Source organism: Bos indicus x Bos taurus, chromosome 12 (assembly GCF_003369695.1).
Source record: "Bos indicus x Bos taurus breed Angus x Brahman F1 hybrid chromosome 12, Bos_hybrid_MaternalHap_v2.0, whole genome shotgun sequence".
NCBI lineage: Eukaryota > Metazoa > Chordata > Mammalia > Artiodactyla > Bovidae > Bos > Bos indicus x Bos taurus.
Genome location: NC_040087.1, coordinates 11,283,336 through 11,299,227, shown reverse-complemented (window position 1 = coordinate 11,299,227; position 15,892 = coordinate 11,283,336). Strand labels below are relative to the sequence as shown.

Sequence of the window (15,892 nt, the reverse complement as noted above, 5' to 3'; positions counted from 1 at the left end):
GAAACTATCACTCTGTTTATGGATGTATATGAAAAAAACAATGGGTTTTAAGTCACATATAATTATCAAAGTTGGCTTCCCAAGTGGCGCAGCATTAAAGAATCCGGCTGCCAATTTAGGAGACACAGGAGATGCGGGTTCGATCCCTGGCTCAGGAATATCCCCTGGAGAAGAAAATGGCAACCCACTCCAGTATCCTTGCCTGGAAAATCCCCAAGGACAGAGGAGCCTGGCAGGCTACAGTTCATGGGGTCACAAAGAGGCGCACATGACTGAGTGAGTGTGCACGTGCACGCACACACACACACACACATGCAATTATCAAAATTACTTTTCTCTTACACTAAGTACAACTGCAGTAAATATACAGTGCATAGGGATTCCTCTTAAAATCTTCCAATAAACAAAAAACAAAGGGTAGGGAACAGATGAAACTAATATTAAAAACGCTGATAATACTGAAGCTGGACAATAGGTACACAGACTTCATTAAACTCACTCTTTCTTACAGCTTAAAATTTTTCCACAGAAGTTTTTTGAGTTAGAAAAACTAGTAAACAGAAAACAATAAATGAAAATTAAAACTACTCAACTACTACAAAAGGATACAGACATGACTCTTCACATTGTTACGGAGTCCTTTACGAACGAATTCATATGCTTCTTCTTTTTTTCCTAAACAGTTCAATGTTAATCCTTTCATAGCCAAAGTCTCTGAAAAACATTTTCAACCTGTATTTACCCATGAAAGATTCAAATTATTCTCTTAGCAATATTGTAATATATGAGATCTACCAACAGGTACAATATCCATTCTTTAAACCTATAGTTAGAAGAACTTCTCTCCAAATAAAAAGTAAAAATATATTTATGTATCTGCTTAAAGTTTAGCCCTATCCTTTTCTGAAATTCCTTAGGCTGGAACTGAGTTGGTAAAAAGCTTTCTGCCTTCCTGAAGACTCTATAAAGGAAGTTAAGATTATTCTGCTGAAAAAAGGTAACACAGCAGGGTCCTGAGTCCTGTTGAGTTAAATCTACTGCAGCCGACCTCACCTTTCACCTGAAGTCAATTCTACTAAGAATCTAACAATCTGATTTATACTCCACAAAATCACTCAATCTACCTTAAAGTGATGTACACAATTTAAAAGTCACCTACTCAATACTGGACCAGACTTCATTTTTGGTTGTAAGTTTATTCCAACAAAGTCCACTCACTTAGGCTAGTTAACATCAGTTTGCAGTTGAAAAGCACAACACTGGACTGTGTGAGTGGTAACTAACCCAAGAATATGTTTAAGGTAGTTAATGGAAGAGTATATAGAATGAAATAATTCTCTCAATAATCCACAAGACCGAATTACAAAAGATAAATGGTTTTCAAGATGATCTCTATGGACTCTGGTTTTCAGAATACGGTGATCCAGCAGTTCAGGCTCCTATGATCAAACATCTTATTTTATCTGTTTTGACATAATGAACTTCCCCAGAAGCTCCCATTTGGATAAAGGCCTGGAGAATCCCATGGACAGAGGTGCCCGGCGGGCTCCAGGCCATAGGCTCACAAAGAGTCGGACACCACTGAGTGACTAACACTACTCTATTGCTAAATAGCTTGAAAATAAGCTTTAATTTCTAAAATGCTATGAAACAAAAGACTTCTTCCCACTTTCTTCAAAGAATGCTTTAAGCATTATTAGAAACTGAGTAGGGCCAGGCTAAGATGGTCTCGAGAATTACTCAAGTCTAATATTCAGAGACCCAGTGGGCTTTCCTTGGCTATAGGACCATAACTTACATGTCCAACCTGATTCATCCTTTTACCAAGCACTGGTCACCAGTGAAAAAGGATCAGACAAGAAAATACAGACCTAACTGATATCAGTACTAAAGAACCAAGATAATCCAAATGTAAATCAGTAGTATCCTATTTACATATGAAGATCAGCAGATATATTAACAATACATCTACCAAAAAATAAAATGCATTTGATTGTATCTTCATTCTACTTTGGTGTTGCAAATATTGTCCTAATTTTATACATAAGAAATCAAAGGATAAGTCCTACTCAAAGCAACAAATGAAATCAGGTCTATAAAAGTAGAGGTATATGCCTCTTATTTACCAACAGATCAACGATTTCTCATCTATTAATAAAAGTAAAGTCTATAAATATATCTAAGCATTATACTGAAGGAAATAATCTAGAATAATAATGATATGAGGCATAATTTAAAAAGTTAAACATGTATGGACTCTAAGAGGTCATGCAAAGTGGGAAGTATTCTTCTTTCACGGTTAGAAATCCTTTCCATCTGATTGTGGAATTAGATTTTCTCAAAGGACTCTCACAGGTGATACCTCCATGTTCAGCAAATTTCGGATTTGAAAGAATCATCTTGCAAAATTTGAGGCCATTTTTGTATTGCTTCTGTTCATAACATTTCTGAAAAAGAAAAGAAAAATTATTATACAAAATGAATACACATGGAAATAACTTTTCATTGCATTATATAAATTCTAAATTCAAGATTCAAAATTAGGTTTAAAACATATGTGATGGAAAGGTTTTATACCAACTTATATCACTTATAACATGAAGTGTACCTCTGTTACTTACTGGTATCTGAGTATTTTCATTTTTACAGAAAATAAAAAATTGGGACTTCCCTGGTGGTCCAGAGGCTAAGACTCCCAAAGCAGAAGCCCAGGTTCAACCCCTGGTCAGGGAACTTGAGCCACAGGCCGCAACTGAGAGTGCGCACGCTGCAACTAAAACCTGGTGCAGCCAAATAAATACATATTTGAAAATAAAGACACTTTTTTAAAAACCCCTTATTGTCAATCAATACACTGCTATAGCTTTCTTATTCAAAATCCAAAAGCAAAAACATGTGATCACAAAGAAAAATACTAGAAACAGCATTAAAAGCCTTTGCCACTTCAAGAATGGAACCAAAGCATATACACAAAAAAATCCTGCTATTTATTGAGCAACTAATGTGTGTCTGTACAAAACTTGTTATGACTCATGACAACTCCTTAAGGTAGGTGTCATCATCTCCACTTCACAGATGCAGAAACTTAAAAGTTCATTAAATTTGTTTATAAGTGGGTCAGCCTAGTTGCAAACTCTGGGTTGACTTCAAAGACCATGGTCTTTCCATCAATTACTCTAACACAAATGTAAGCAACCTCTTTATTCCTAAATGTCACCAGCCAGGCTAAGTAACCATGCCTGGCCTCCACAGTCATTAACCATGAGAACACCTTATCTTTAACTCAACCTCTCACTTGTGGTTATAGGTTATTTTCCCTAGTACTCAGCATGCCAAGCTCATCCCCACTTCAAGGCCTCTGCACATGTGCTCTTTCTACCCTCTGAAATGTTGTTCTTCCCCAGACTTTCCCATGGCTGATGATCGAGTTTTCCACATCATCTACCCGACCACTCAAACACCGCCAGCCTCTTACTGTACCCCTCCACACACACATACACACTCTACCGTACTGTTCTATTTTCTACACAGTGCTATCATTTCCTGACATTATTATTTGTTTTTACTTAGTGTCTGTCTTTCCCATCATACTGTAGGCTCCATGAGAACAGGGATCCTGCCTGTTTTAAACATGGCTGCATCCTCAGATTCTAGACAAATAAGCACTGCTCAACACAGTCAATGTGTACAATCTTCTAAGTTCAAAACAAAGCAGGACCAGCAAATGAGAAGAAAGAGATTAATTCTTGCCAACAGGGGTGGCATCTGGAGGGGAAACAGAAAAGTATTCATAGAAAAAAAGTCTTTGAGGCTTATTGATGGCCTCTGGGGGAGAGACCTTAGTGGTTGGGGAGACAGGACAGGAAAACTTTGAATTTTGAATCATGCTAGTATATTATCCATTCCAAAAATATTTTAACATAAAAATTAAAAAAAATAACAATCTGAATCTAGTCACAGGAGTTCATCTGACAAAGACAAGAAGAAAAAAACAAGCAGAAGGAACCACTGGGGAAGAGGAAAAAGAGAAATACAATGTTTTTTTCTGCCTTACCAAGTGATCTGGAAGTAATAATATCATACTATCAACAACAGGAATAATAATAGTTAACACTTCCTGGAAGCATTTACTATGTGACAGGTGCTTTTCTCATTTACTCTTTAAAGACTATGGGATACATGTAATCTCCATTTAGATGGAAACTGAGGCATAGTTACTGAGTCTACATAGCTGGTGTCAGAGCCACAATTCAAACCCAGGTAGTCATCTCCAGTACCCAAGTACTCAGGTTATAGGAAAGTCTTACTAAGTTCAATAAAGAATATATACTTAGTAGAAAAAACAGATTGTAGTTTCAACTTGGCTACTAACCAGTCAGAGAACCTTAGACTGTCATTTACTATTCCTGGATTTGATTGTCTCCTCTGTAAAAGAGGGCATGGAGTAGTTCCAAAATTCAACAAAATGCTAACAGCCAGTTTGGGGAAATAAGATAGGCAGGAACAAGTCATGCAAACTATGTTGATAAGCAACCTGGTAAACTTGTATGGATGTTTAAATATAATGAAAATTAACATTTAAAAGTTACTGTTTGTGGCAAAGCACTCTGGTCCACAATCAAACTAAAAAAATAATTCTATGATAGGCTTCTGAAAACTATGGAATTTGTCACAGCCAAGTTTTACCCACACTTACTGCAATTTGAGATGACAAAATAATTCATTTTGCAGCATGTTCCTAAAGTCATGTAAGCTTATTAAAAAACTACATACTCAGAAAAAATGCTCAGCATTTCCCAATTTGGGGGCGGGGGGGGCGGGGATAAAGTGAACTCTTCAACGGTTTTAACTTTTTTTTACTAGAATATAATAAATTAGCTGCTTTTCATTATGCTCCTGATAACGTGATTTGAATTTGAAAATATCCATAGACAAAAAAAGCGTTCTGTCATCTTTCATGTACAATGCAAATATCCTGAAACCCAACTAGCAATTTATATAGATGATTTTTCATTGACATGTTTCAGCTTCCTTAAACGAAAAAAATAACAATAACAAACCAGCCCACCCGAAAGGGGCAAAAAATTCCCTTCTCCAATCCACATTGCGAAAAATAAAAGGATATAAGAAAAACGAAAGTAAAATAAAGATAAAATAAAGGCAAAGTCGAAAGAAGCATTCTGCCACAATTAGGTTTTTACACTCATTTCGCATTATTTGCTCAACACTACTAATTCAGTTCAGCTGCTCAGTCGTGTCTGACTCTTTGTGACCCCATGGACTGCAGCAAGCCAGGCCTCCCTGTCCCTCACCAACTCCCTGAGTTTACTCAAACTCAAGCGTCTGCCTACAATGTGGGAGACCCGGGTTCGATCCCTGGGTCGGGAAGTTCCCCTGGAGAAGGAAATGGCACCCCACTCCAGTACTCTTGCCTGGAAAATCCCATGGACGGAGGAGCCCGGTAGGCTACAGTCCATGAGGTCGCAAAGAGTCAGACACGACTGAGCGACTTCACTTCACTTCATGTCCATAGAGTCGGTGATGCCATCCAACCATCTCATCCTCTGTCATCCCCTTCTCCTCCTGCCTTCAATCTTTCCCAGCATCAGAGTCTTTTCAAATGAGTCAGCTCTTCGCATCAGGTGGCCAAAGTATTGGAGTTTCAGCTCAACACTAAGCACCATATAAAATTAAGATTTAACATTTTCACCGCATTTTCCACGTTGCTTCCCAGGTTTCTTTCTGCTAGGAAACAAAGTGAATGCTCCCTTAAGTGCAACGCCAACCTACCCCAAGAAGCTTTCATCACTTAGCTCATCGCAGGGCCTGTACGAGTTAAACGCAATCCAAGTTCCCTGTGACAACCCAGAGTGGTGGGACTGGGCGGCGGGCAGAGGTTGAAGAAGGAGGGGGCATATTTATGACTGATTTACGTTGCTACATAAGAGAAACCAACACAACATTATAAAGCAATTATTCTACAATTAAAAGTAAAAATAACACTTTTTTTTTTAAAAGCAATCAACAGTTATGCTCGAATTTATAACTTAAAAATGGCAGCCCCAGTCACTGACTTCCCAGAGGGTAAACACTGAGCACCAAAGGAAGACAAACCTCTCTACCAAAGGGAGGGTCGGTCTTCGTCCGAAGTTTTAGCTCCCGGGAACCGGCATAAACCAGATTCCACCCCGCCAGAGAATCGCTCCCTCCTTCACGGGTGTCAGCGCGCGCTGTGCAACAGATTCCACACCGAGCAGAGAACCAGCACACCTGGGTGACGGCAAAAGGTAACCGCGGAAGACGAGGGGCGAGGAGGCGGCGAGGCTGGCCGCCAGGCGCCGCAGCACGCGTGGGCCGAGCCCCGCGCTCAGGCCCAGAGTGACTGCAGCGGGAAGTTCCGGGAAGGACTGTCCAGAGAGAGAGAGAGACGACAGCGGGGAGGCAGCCCGGCGAGGCGGGCGTGCGGGATTCCACAAAAACAAAGAACCCGAGGGGGGCGGGGCGGCCTGGCCCCGCCGCGTCGAGCCCGGGGCTGCCAGCTGCGCGGTCCGCGGCCACTCACCAAGATGCGTTTGAAGAGGTTGTTCTCCTTGGGTGGCAGCTGCACGTTGGGCATGGCGGCCGGCGGGGCAGGCTGGGTGCCCCCCGCGCACAGCCTTGCGGGACAGGCACCAGGGCAAGCCGCGGCTGAGAGTCGGGCTGCGAGCCCCGGATCAGCTCATTGGCCGAGAGCTGGGGCTGGGCGGGCCGGGCAGGGCCGTTGGCCGGGGCTGACAGAGGAAAGAGGAAGACGGTCTGGACAGAAAGCCGCGGCCGCAAGCCCAAGCCTGGGACCCGCGGCGCGAGTCCCGCGCACGGCAAAATGGCAGTCGAGGCCCGCCCCCCTCGAGCGTGGCGGCGCGCGCATGCGCCCGCGGTAAGGACCAGCGGGGCTTGTGTGAGGCGGTCTCCTCAGGCACCTGCCCCCACGGCATGCCTTAGGAGTCCCGCGCTGGCGCAGCGTCACGGGCCGCTGGCTTGTGTTGTGCTCTGCCTGTGAGGCTTTGGGCCTTATATCAGAGTCCGTTTGTGTTTTTTGTGTGTGTGTGTGTGTTTTCCTGTCCAGTGAGGAATTTAAACAGCACTCGACTCAGTAAGTATTTTGGTGTAGGACGAACTTGTTTTCCGTCTTTTTCCCCCTCGACTGACTTGAAGACAAGCCTTTTCTGTGTAGACCAAACAAATACTCACAACGTATATGAGGTTATTGGACAGGACTTGAAATGGGCTGATGTGAAAGCACGTTTGAAATGTCGAAGAAAAATATTCTCAACAGTATAGAACACCTAACACTGTCAGTGAGAATTATGGTGGTGTCATGGAGGCCATTGATTCTCCAGGTCTACCTAGACTTTCTCCTTAGCTCATTCTTTGTACAATGCCTATGATAATGGAAGACACAAGATTCAAACCCAGGGTCTTCCAACTCTGGGGTGTTTTTCTGCCATTTATAAAACGCACCGTAATGACAGAAATATATCTTTCCTTTTCTCCTTTGCTTTTCACTTCTCTTCTTTTCACAGCTATTTGTAAGGCCTGCTCAGAGAGCCATTTTGCTTTTTTGCGTTTCTTTTTCTTGGGATGGTCGTGATCCCTATCTCCTGTACAATGTCATGAACCTCCATCTGTGGTTCTTCAGGCACTCTGTCTTATCAGATCTAGTCCCTTACATCTATTTCTCAGTTCCACTGTATAATTGTTAGTGGTTTGATTTGGGTCATACCTGAATGGTCTAGTGGTTTTCCCTACTTTCCTCAATTTAAGCATGAATTTGGCAATAAGGAGTTCATGATTTGAGCCACAGTCAGCTCGCGGTCTTGTTTTTGCTGAGTGTATAGAGCTTCTCTATCTTTGGCTGCAAAGAATATAATCAATCTGATTTCAGTGTTGACCATCTGATGATGTCCATGTGTAGAGGCTTCTCCTATTGTTGGAAGAGGGTGTTTGCTATGACCAGTACATTCTCTTGGCAAAACTATATTAGCCTTTGCCGGGCTTCATTCTGTACTCCAAGGCCAAGTTTTCTCCAAGCGAAGGAGAAAAGGACAGATATACCCATTTGAATGCAGAGTTTGAAGGAAGAGCAAGGAGAGATAAGAAAGCTTTCCTCAGTGATCAATGTAAAGAAATAGAGGAAAACAATAGAATGGGAAAGACTAGAGGTCTCTTCAAGAAAACTAAAGATACTAGGGAACATTTCATGCAAAGATGGGCACAATAAAGGACAGAAATGGTATGCACCAAACAGAAGCAGAAGATATTAAGAGGTGGCAAGAATACACAGAAGAACTGTACAAAAAAGATCTTCATGACCCAGATAATCACGATGGTGTGATCACTCACCTGGAGCCAGACATCCTGGAATGTGAAGTCAAGTAGGCCTTATGAAGGATCACTATGAACAAAGCTAGTGGAGGTGATGGAATTCCAGTTGGGCTATTTCAAATCCTAAAGATGATGCTGTTCAAGTGCTGCAATATGCTGCACTATGTTCAAGTCCTGTTCAATGTGCCAGCAAATATGGAAAATTCAGCAGTGGCCACAGGACTGGAAAAGGTCAGTTTTCATTCCAATCCCAAAGAAAGGAAATGCCAAAGAATGCTCAAACTACCACACAATTGCACTCATCTCACACGCTAGTAAAGTAATGCTCAAAATTCTCCAAGCCAGGCTTCAACAGTATGTGAACCGTGAACTTCAGATGTTCAAGCTGATTTTAGAAAAGGCAGAGGAATCAGAGATCAAATTGCCAACCTGTGCTGGATCATCGAAAAAGCAAGAGAGTTCCAGAAAAACATCTATTCTTTATTGACTATGCCAAAGCCTTTGATTGTATGGATCATAGCAAACTGTGGAAAATTCTTCAAGAGATGGGAATACCAGAACACCTGTCCTGCCTCTTGAGAAATCTGTATGCAGGTCAGGAAGCAACAGTTAGAACTGGACATGGAACAATAGACTGGTTCCAAATAGGAAAAGGAGTACATCAAGGCTGTATATTGTCACCCTGCTTATTTAACTTATATGCAGAGTACATCATGCGAAATGCCGGGCTGGATGAAGCACAAGCTGGAATCAAGATTGCTGGGAGAAATATCAATAACCTCAGATATGCAGATGACACCACCCTTATGGTAGAGAGTGAAAAAGAGCTAAAGAGCCTCTTGATGAAGATGAAAGAGGAGAGTGAAAAAGTTGGCTTAAAGCTCAACATTCAGAAAACAAAGATCATGGCATCTGGTCCCATTACTTCATGGGAAATGGGGAAACAGTGACAAACTTTAATTTTGGGGGGCCCAAAATCACTGCAGATGGTGACTGCAGCCATGAAATTAAAAGGCACTTGCTCCTTGGAAGAAAAGCTATGACCAACCCAGACAACATATTAAAAAGCAGAGACATTACTTTGCCAACAAAGGTCCGTCTAGTCAAGGCTATGGTTTTTCCAGTGGTCGTGTATGGATGTGAAAGTTGGACTGTGAAGAAAGCTAAGCACCGAAAAATTGATGGTTTTGAACTATGGTGTTGGAGAAGAGTCTTGAGAGTCCCTTGGACTGCAAGGAGATCCAACCAGTCCATCCTAAATGAGATCAGTCCTGAATATTCATTGAAAGGACTGATATTGAAGCTGAAACTCCAATACTTTGGCCACCTGATGCGAAGAACTGACTCACCGGAAAAGACCGTGATGCTGGAAAAAATTGAAGGCGGGAGAAGAAGGGGACAACAGAGGATGAGATGAATGGCATCACCAACTCAATGGACATGAGTTTGGGTAAACTCCAGGAGTTGGTGATGGACAGGCAGGCCTGGTGTGCTGCAGTCCATGGGGTAGCAAAGAGTCGAACATGACTGAGTGATTGAACTGAGCTGAAACATGCCACGAGATGCATAAACAAAAAACCCTCACCACCAAGATTCAAGTCGGAACCTTCATCAAAAACAACAAATTGCCGATGGAACCACAGATAGTGAATGCAGCCTAGAATTGGTACTATTCAAAGGCCCTGGGTCAGCGCAAAAACATCCTCTAGAGCCCATGCTCCACTGGAGAAGCCACTAGTGAGAAGCCTGCACACTGCAACGAAGAGTAGCCCCTGCTCACCACATCTAGATAAAGCCCAGAGCAACACACACTCAGCACAACCAAAAAATAAATAAATGTATTTTTTAATGTTTAAAAAAAAGAGAGATAGACTCTTTTAAAAAAAAAAGAGACCAACCAACAGATTCACACCCTCCAGTCCTGTCACTTCTGTTGTGTTCTTGTTTGTTTGGCTCTTTGTTTTCTCTCCAAACTCATCTTCCTGTTGCTATTTTCTATGCCACACCTTTCCATTGTGCTTTATCCTCAACCCCTTCACTGAGCATTCTTTTCCTTCTTACCTTCATTGATACCCAGCCCTTCACCAAGGATACTGTCTCTCATTTTGCATCTTCCTCTGCTTACATACTGTAGGAGCTGCTGAGGGAAGAAATCAACATTTTTTTCCCATCTCACTGCCCGTCGCCCCCACCCCCCCCCCCCAATCATAAGACTTCACCTTCATTATTTTTGAGTCTACACCAGATCTGTTGTTCTCTTCTCATTTTCCTGTTGGTTGCCATCCTTCATTTGTTCATCTGCCAAGTGACAATAGTTGCCATTTCAGCTTCACTCCTAGTATCCATCTACTATAATTCCAGTAACTATATGGATTTAAAACCCTAGCCTTTGATAAATAAACTGTGGTACATCTAGACAATGGAATATTATTCAATGCTAAAAAGAAATGAGCTACCAAGTCATGAAGAGATACCGAAGAATATTACATGTATTAATATATTACTAAGTGAAAGAAGCCAATCTGAAAAGGCTACATACTATGTGATTCCAACTATATGACATTCTAGAAAAGACATTTATGGAGACAATAAAAAGATCAGTGATTGTCAAAGGCCAAGGATTAGAGGGAAGGACGGATGAATAGGTGAAGCCAAGAGGGTTTTTAGGGCAGTGAAACTCTTCTGTATGGCACTATAGTGCTGGCTACACTGAAAACCTAGAGGGCATACAACATCAAGAGTGAACCCTAATGTAAACTGTGGACTTTGGGTGATAATGACGTGTCAGTGTAGGTTCATCAATTGTAGCACATGTTTTGCTGTCCTGGGAGATGTAAGAATTTCTGTAAGGGAAATCTATGTATCTTCAGCTTAATTTTTTTGTGAACCTAAAACTGCTCTAAAAAATAAAATCTTTTTTTTTTTTTAATCCCTAGCCTTACAGTTCCTTGGTTTCATATCCAAAGAACTTCACTTTCTACCCCATTTTAGCTACCCACTCACATGGCCAAATTTAGAATCAGCAAGACCTGCCCCACCTCCTAAATCATAAATTCTAGCAATCTACTACCTTATTTTTAAAATTATTTTAAATGAGAAGACGTTTTCCAATAACCTTTTAACTCCAAGGAAACTTGTTACAGCAGGCACAACTACCTGTTATTGAAGACAAGATGCCAGCTTCCAGGATTAGTAGCCTATCAGGGCGGCATTGAGAGATGTCTTTCTGCCATTACCTTGAGGCTCCAGCATCCGGCCAGCATGAAGTCAAGAGCTGTTGTACTCAGTGGGCTGTTTTGTGTATAACACTGATTTCTGATGCTAGTGACTCCAGTCAGATTCTTTGAGAGACAATCCACGTTCTAATGACAATTACATATCTTTCCTTCTGCAAACCTATGCTGATTCCTTAATAAGAGTCATTCACTTTTCAAGATGCAGGAGATCTAAGCAAGCTCAGTTCAGTTCAGTCACTCAGTCATGTCCAGCTCTTTGCAACCCCATGGACTGCAGCACACAAGGCCTCCCTGTCCATCACCAACTCCTGAAGTTTGCTCAGACTCATATCCATTGACTCAGTGATGCCATCCAACCATCTCATCCTCTGTCATCCCCTTCTCCTCCCACCTTCAATCTTTCCCAGCATCAGGGTCTTTTCCAGTGAGTGAGTTCTTCGCATCAGGTGGCTAAAGTATTGGAGTTTCAGCTTCCATATCAGTCCTTTCAATGAATTTTCAGGACTGATCTCATTTAGGATGGACTGGTTGGATCTCCTTGCAGTCCAATGGACTCTCAAGACTGTTCTCCAACACCACAGTTCAAAAGCATCAATTCTTTAGTGCTCAGCTTTCTTTATAGTCCAACTCTCACACCCATACATGACTACTGGAAAAACCATAGCCTTGACTAGACAGACCTTTGTTGGCAAAGTAATGTCTCTGCTTTTCAATATGCTGTCTAGGTTGGTCATAACGTTTCTTCCAAGAAGCAAGCGTCTTTTAATTTCATGGCTGCAGTCACCATCTGCAGTGATTTTAGAGCCCCCCAAAATAGACTGCAAGGAGATCCAACCAGTCCATTCTGAAGGAGATCAGCCCTGGGATTTCTTTGGAAGGAATGATGCTAAAGCTGAAACTCCAGTACTTTGGCCACCTTATGCGAAGAATTGACTCATTGGAAAAGACTCTGATGCTGGGAGGGATTTGGGGCAGGAAGAGAAGGGGACGACAGAGGATGAGATGGCTGGATGGCATCACTGACTCGATGGACGTGAGTCTGAGTGAACTCTGGGAGTTGGTGATGGACAGGGAGGCCTGGCGTGCTGCAATTCATGGGGTCGCAAAGAGCCGGACACGACTGAGCGACTGAACTGAACTGAACTGACTGAAAATAGTCTGTCACTGTTTCCATTGTTTCCCCATATACTTGCCATGAAGAGATGGGACTGGATGCCATGATGTTAGTTTTCTGAATATTGAATTTTAAGCCGGCTTTTTCACTCTCCTCTTTCACTTTCATCAAGAGGCTCTTTAGTTCTTCTTCACTTTCTGCCATAAGAGTGGTGTCATCTGCATATCTGAGGTTATTGATATTTCTCCTGGCAATCTTGATTCCAGCTTGTGCTTCATCCAGCCCAGCATTTCTCATGATGTACTCTGCATATAAGTTAAATAAGCAGGGTGACGATATATAGCCTTGACATACTCCTTTCCCGATTTGAAACCAGCCTGTTATTCCCTGTCCAGTTCTAACTGTTGCTTCTTGACCTGCACACAGATTTCTTAGGAGGCATGTCAGGTGGTATTCCCTGGTTTTCCATCTCTTTAAGAATTTTCCACAGTTTGTTGTGATCCACACAGTCAAAGCCTTTGGCATAGTCAATAAGACAGAAGCAGATATTTTTTTCGGAACTCTCTTGCTTTTTCAATGATCCAATGAATGTTGGCCATTTGATCTCTGGTTCCTTTGCCTTTTCTAACTCCAGCTTGACCATCTGGAAGTTCACGGTTCACATACTGTTGAAGCCTGGCTTGGAGAATTTTGAGCTTTACTTTACTAGCGTGTGAGATGAGTGCAATTGTGCGGTAGTTTGAGCATTCTTTGGCATTTCCTTTCTTTGGGATTGGAATGAAAACTGACCTTTTCCAGTCCTGTGGCCACTGCTAAGTTTCCATATTTGCTGGCACATTGAACAGCACTTGAACATAGTGCAGCATATTGCAGCACTTGAACAGCATCATCTTTAGGATTTGAAATAGCCCAACTGGAATTCCATCACCTCCACTTTGTTTGTAGTGATGCTTCATAAGGCCCACTTGACTTCACATTCCAGGATGTCTGGCTCTAGGTGAATGATCACATCATTGTGGTTATCTGGGATGTGGAGATCTTTTTTGTATAGTTCTTCTGTGTATTCTTGCCACCTCTTCTTAATATCCTCTGCTTCTGTCAGGTCCATACCATTTCTGTCCTTTATTGTACCCATCTTTGCATGAAATGTTCCCTAGTATCTCTAGTTTTCTTGAAGGAACCTCTAGTCTTTCCCATTCTATTGTTTTCCTCTATTTCTTGGCATTGATCACTGAGGAAGGCTTTCTTATCTCTCCTTGCTCTTCCTTGGAATTCTGCATTCAAATGGATATGTCTTTCCTTTTCTCCTTTGCCTTTCACGTCTTTTCTTTTCTCAGCTATTTGTAAGGCCTCTTCGCACAACCATTTTGCCTTTTTGCATTTCTTTTTCTTGGGGACGGTCTGGTCACTGCCTCTTGTACAATGTCACAAACCTCTGTTCATAGTTCTAGGGCACTCTGTCTATCAGACCTAATCCATTGAATCTATTTGTCACCTCCACTGTATAAATCGTAAAGGGTTTGATTTAGGTCATACCTGAATGGTCTAGTGAACGGTCTACTGAATGGTGCATGAAGCCAGCTCATGCACCCTTCTATTCTCAGCATACCTCCTCTTCAACTGCATCTAACTTGCCAGTTTCCATGTACAACATTTTCTCCTTATCTATTCACTCATTCAATCCACATTTGTTTTCAGCCCTTCAGCACCCATCGGTTTACTTCTTTCTTCCCCTTTCAGCAAAAATGGCACCTTCTAAACTTCTAGACTCTTGAGAGTCCCTTGAACTGTAAGGGGATCAAACCAGTCAATCCTAAGGGAAATAAGTCCTGAATATTTCATTGGAAGGACTGATGCTGAAGCTGAAATTCCAATACTTTGGCCACCTGATGCAAATAACTGACTCTTTGGAAAAGACCCTGACACTGGGAAAGATTGAAGGCAGGAGGAGAAGGGGACAACAGAGCAACAGAGCATGAGGTTGGATGGCATCACCGACTCGATGGATAAGAGTTTGAGCAATCTCTGGGAGTTGGTGATGGACAGAGAAGCCTGGCATGCTGCAGTCCATGGGGTCACTAATAGTCAGACATGACTGAGTGACTGAACTGAACTAGCCTATGCAGAATTAATTCTTCCATCAGTGCTTTAAGCACCAGGATTCCCTGGTGGCTCAGACAGTAAAGAATCTGCCTGCAATGCAAGAGACCTGGATTCAATCCCTGGGTCAGAAAGATCCCCTGAGAAGGGAATGGCTACCTACTCAGTATTCTGGCCTGGAGAATTCCATGGACAGAGGTCTATGGGGGTTGAAAAGAGTCAGAGGCGACTGAGCAACTGACACTTCCACTTTCACATGAATAAAGAAACTGCCAAAAAAAAAAAGGAAGAAAAGAATAAGAAAAAGAAAGAAAAAGCTGACACAATCACAGAAATTTAACACTGACTAGCTCTTTGTGGGTTTCCCAGGTAGTGCCGTGGTGACGTATCTGCCTGCCAATGCAAGAGACCCAGGAGATGCTGGTTCAATCCTGGGCTGGGAAGATCCCCAGAGTAGGAAATGGTAACCCAGTATTCTTGCCTGGAAAATTCCATGGCAGGGGAACCTTATGTGCATGGGGTCACAAAGAGTCGGACATGACTGAGTAGTTGAGCACACAAGTAGATATTTGATATTTGATATTTAGGAAGTTATTTTTATTTTATAAATAAATAATTTTTATTTAAATTATAAAATAAAAATGTTATAAAATATAAATATAAAAAATAAAATAGAAATATAAAAAATTATAAAATAAAAAAAATTATAAATATTTGATATTTAGGAAGTTATTTTTAATTATTAAGAGTGATCATATGATTTAAAAATCTTTATCTTCTGCAGCTATATACAAAAATGTTTACATATGAAAATTATGACATTTTTTATTTGTTTAAATTAATCCAGTTAGTATGAAAAGGTGGAGGAGGGCAAGTAAAATCGAGTTGATTAACATTGAGAATTCATGATGAATGCACAGGGGGTTGTTTTACTGTTCTATTTTTGAGCTTGTTTGAAATTTTTCATAATAAAAAGAAAAAAATAAAAAGATACATATTTACACACAGAGTATAGATTACAGAGTGTTCCTCAATGGAGGATTTGGAAATCAGTTGGAAAGTACTTCAATGCTTCTAG

At 41.5% G+C, this 15,892-nt stretch overlaps 2 protein-coding genes across 11 annotated transcripts in view; one reads left to right on the top strand and one right to left on the bottom strand.

Annotated features, from left to right (window-relative positions):
- NAA16 (N(alpha)-acetyltransferase 16, NatA auxiliary subunit) overlaps nucleotides 1–6,908 on the bottom strand; it is a 63,904-nt gene extending 56,996 nt beyond the window's left edge. For 3 of the 10 annotated variants that reach the window (XM_027557126.1, XM_027557127.1, XM_027557131.1), the window contains exons 1-3: nucleotides 6,563–6,894; nucleotides 2,363–2,447; nucleotides 610–714 (exon numbers count right to left, since the gene is read on the bottom strand). In XM_027557126.1, the coding sequence (XP_027412927.1) occupies nucleotides 610–714; nucleotides 2,363–2,447; nucleotides 6,563–6,616 (244 nt within the window). In that variant the 5' untranslated portion in view covers nucleotides 6,617–6,894. Of the gene's footprint in view, nucleotides 1–609; nucleotides 733–2,353; nucleotides 2,448–6,562 lie in introns of those variants that run through there. The other 7 variants (XR_003513692.1, XR_003513691.1, XM_027557133.1 and 4 more) reach the window with 7 other exon arrangements.
- An 86-nt stretch (nucleotides 6,909–6,994) lies between these two features.
- Nucleotides 6,995–15,892, top strand: part of MTRF1 (mitochondrial translation release factor 1) — a 57,199-nt gene continuing 48,301 nt past the window's right edge. Inside the window, exon 1 of the mRNA XM_027557137.1 lies at nucleotides 6,995–7,132. The gene's annotated coding sequence lies outside the window, so the exon portion shown is untranslated. The remainder of the gene's footprint in view (nucleotides 7,133–15,892) is intronic.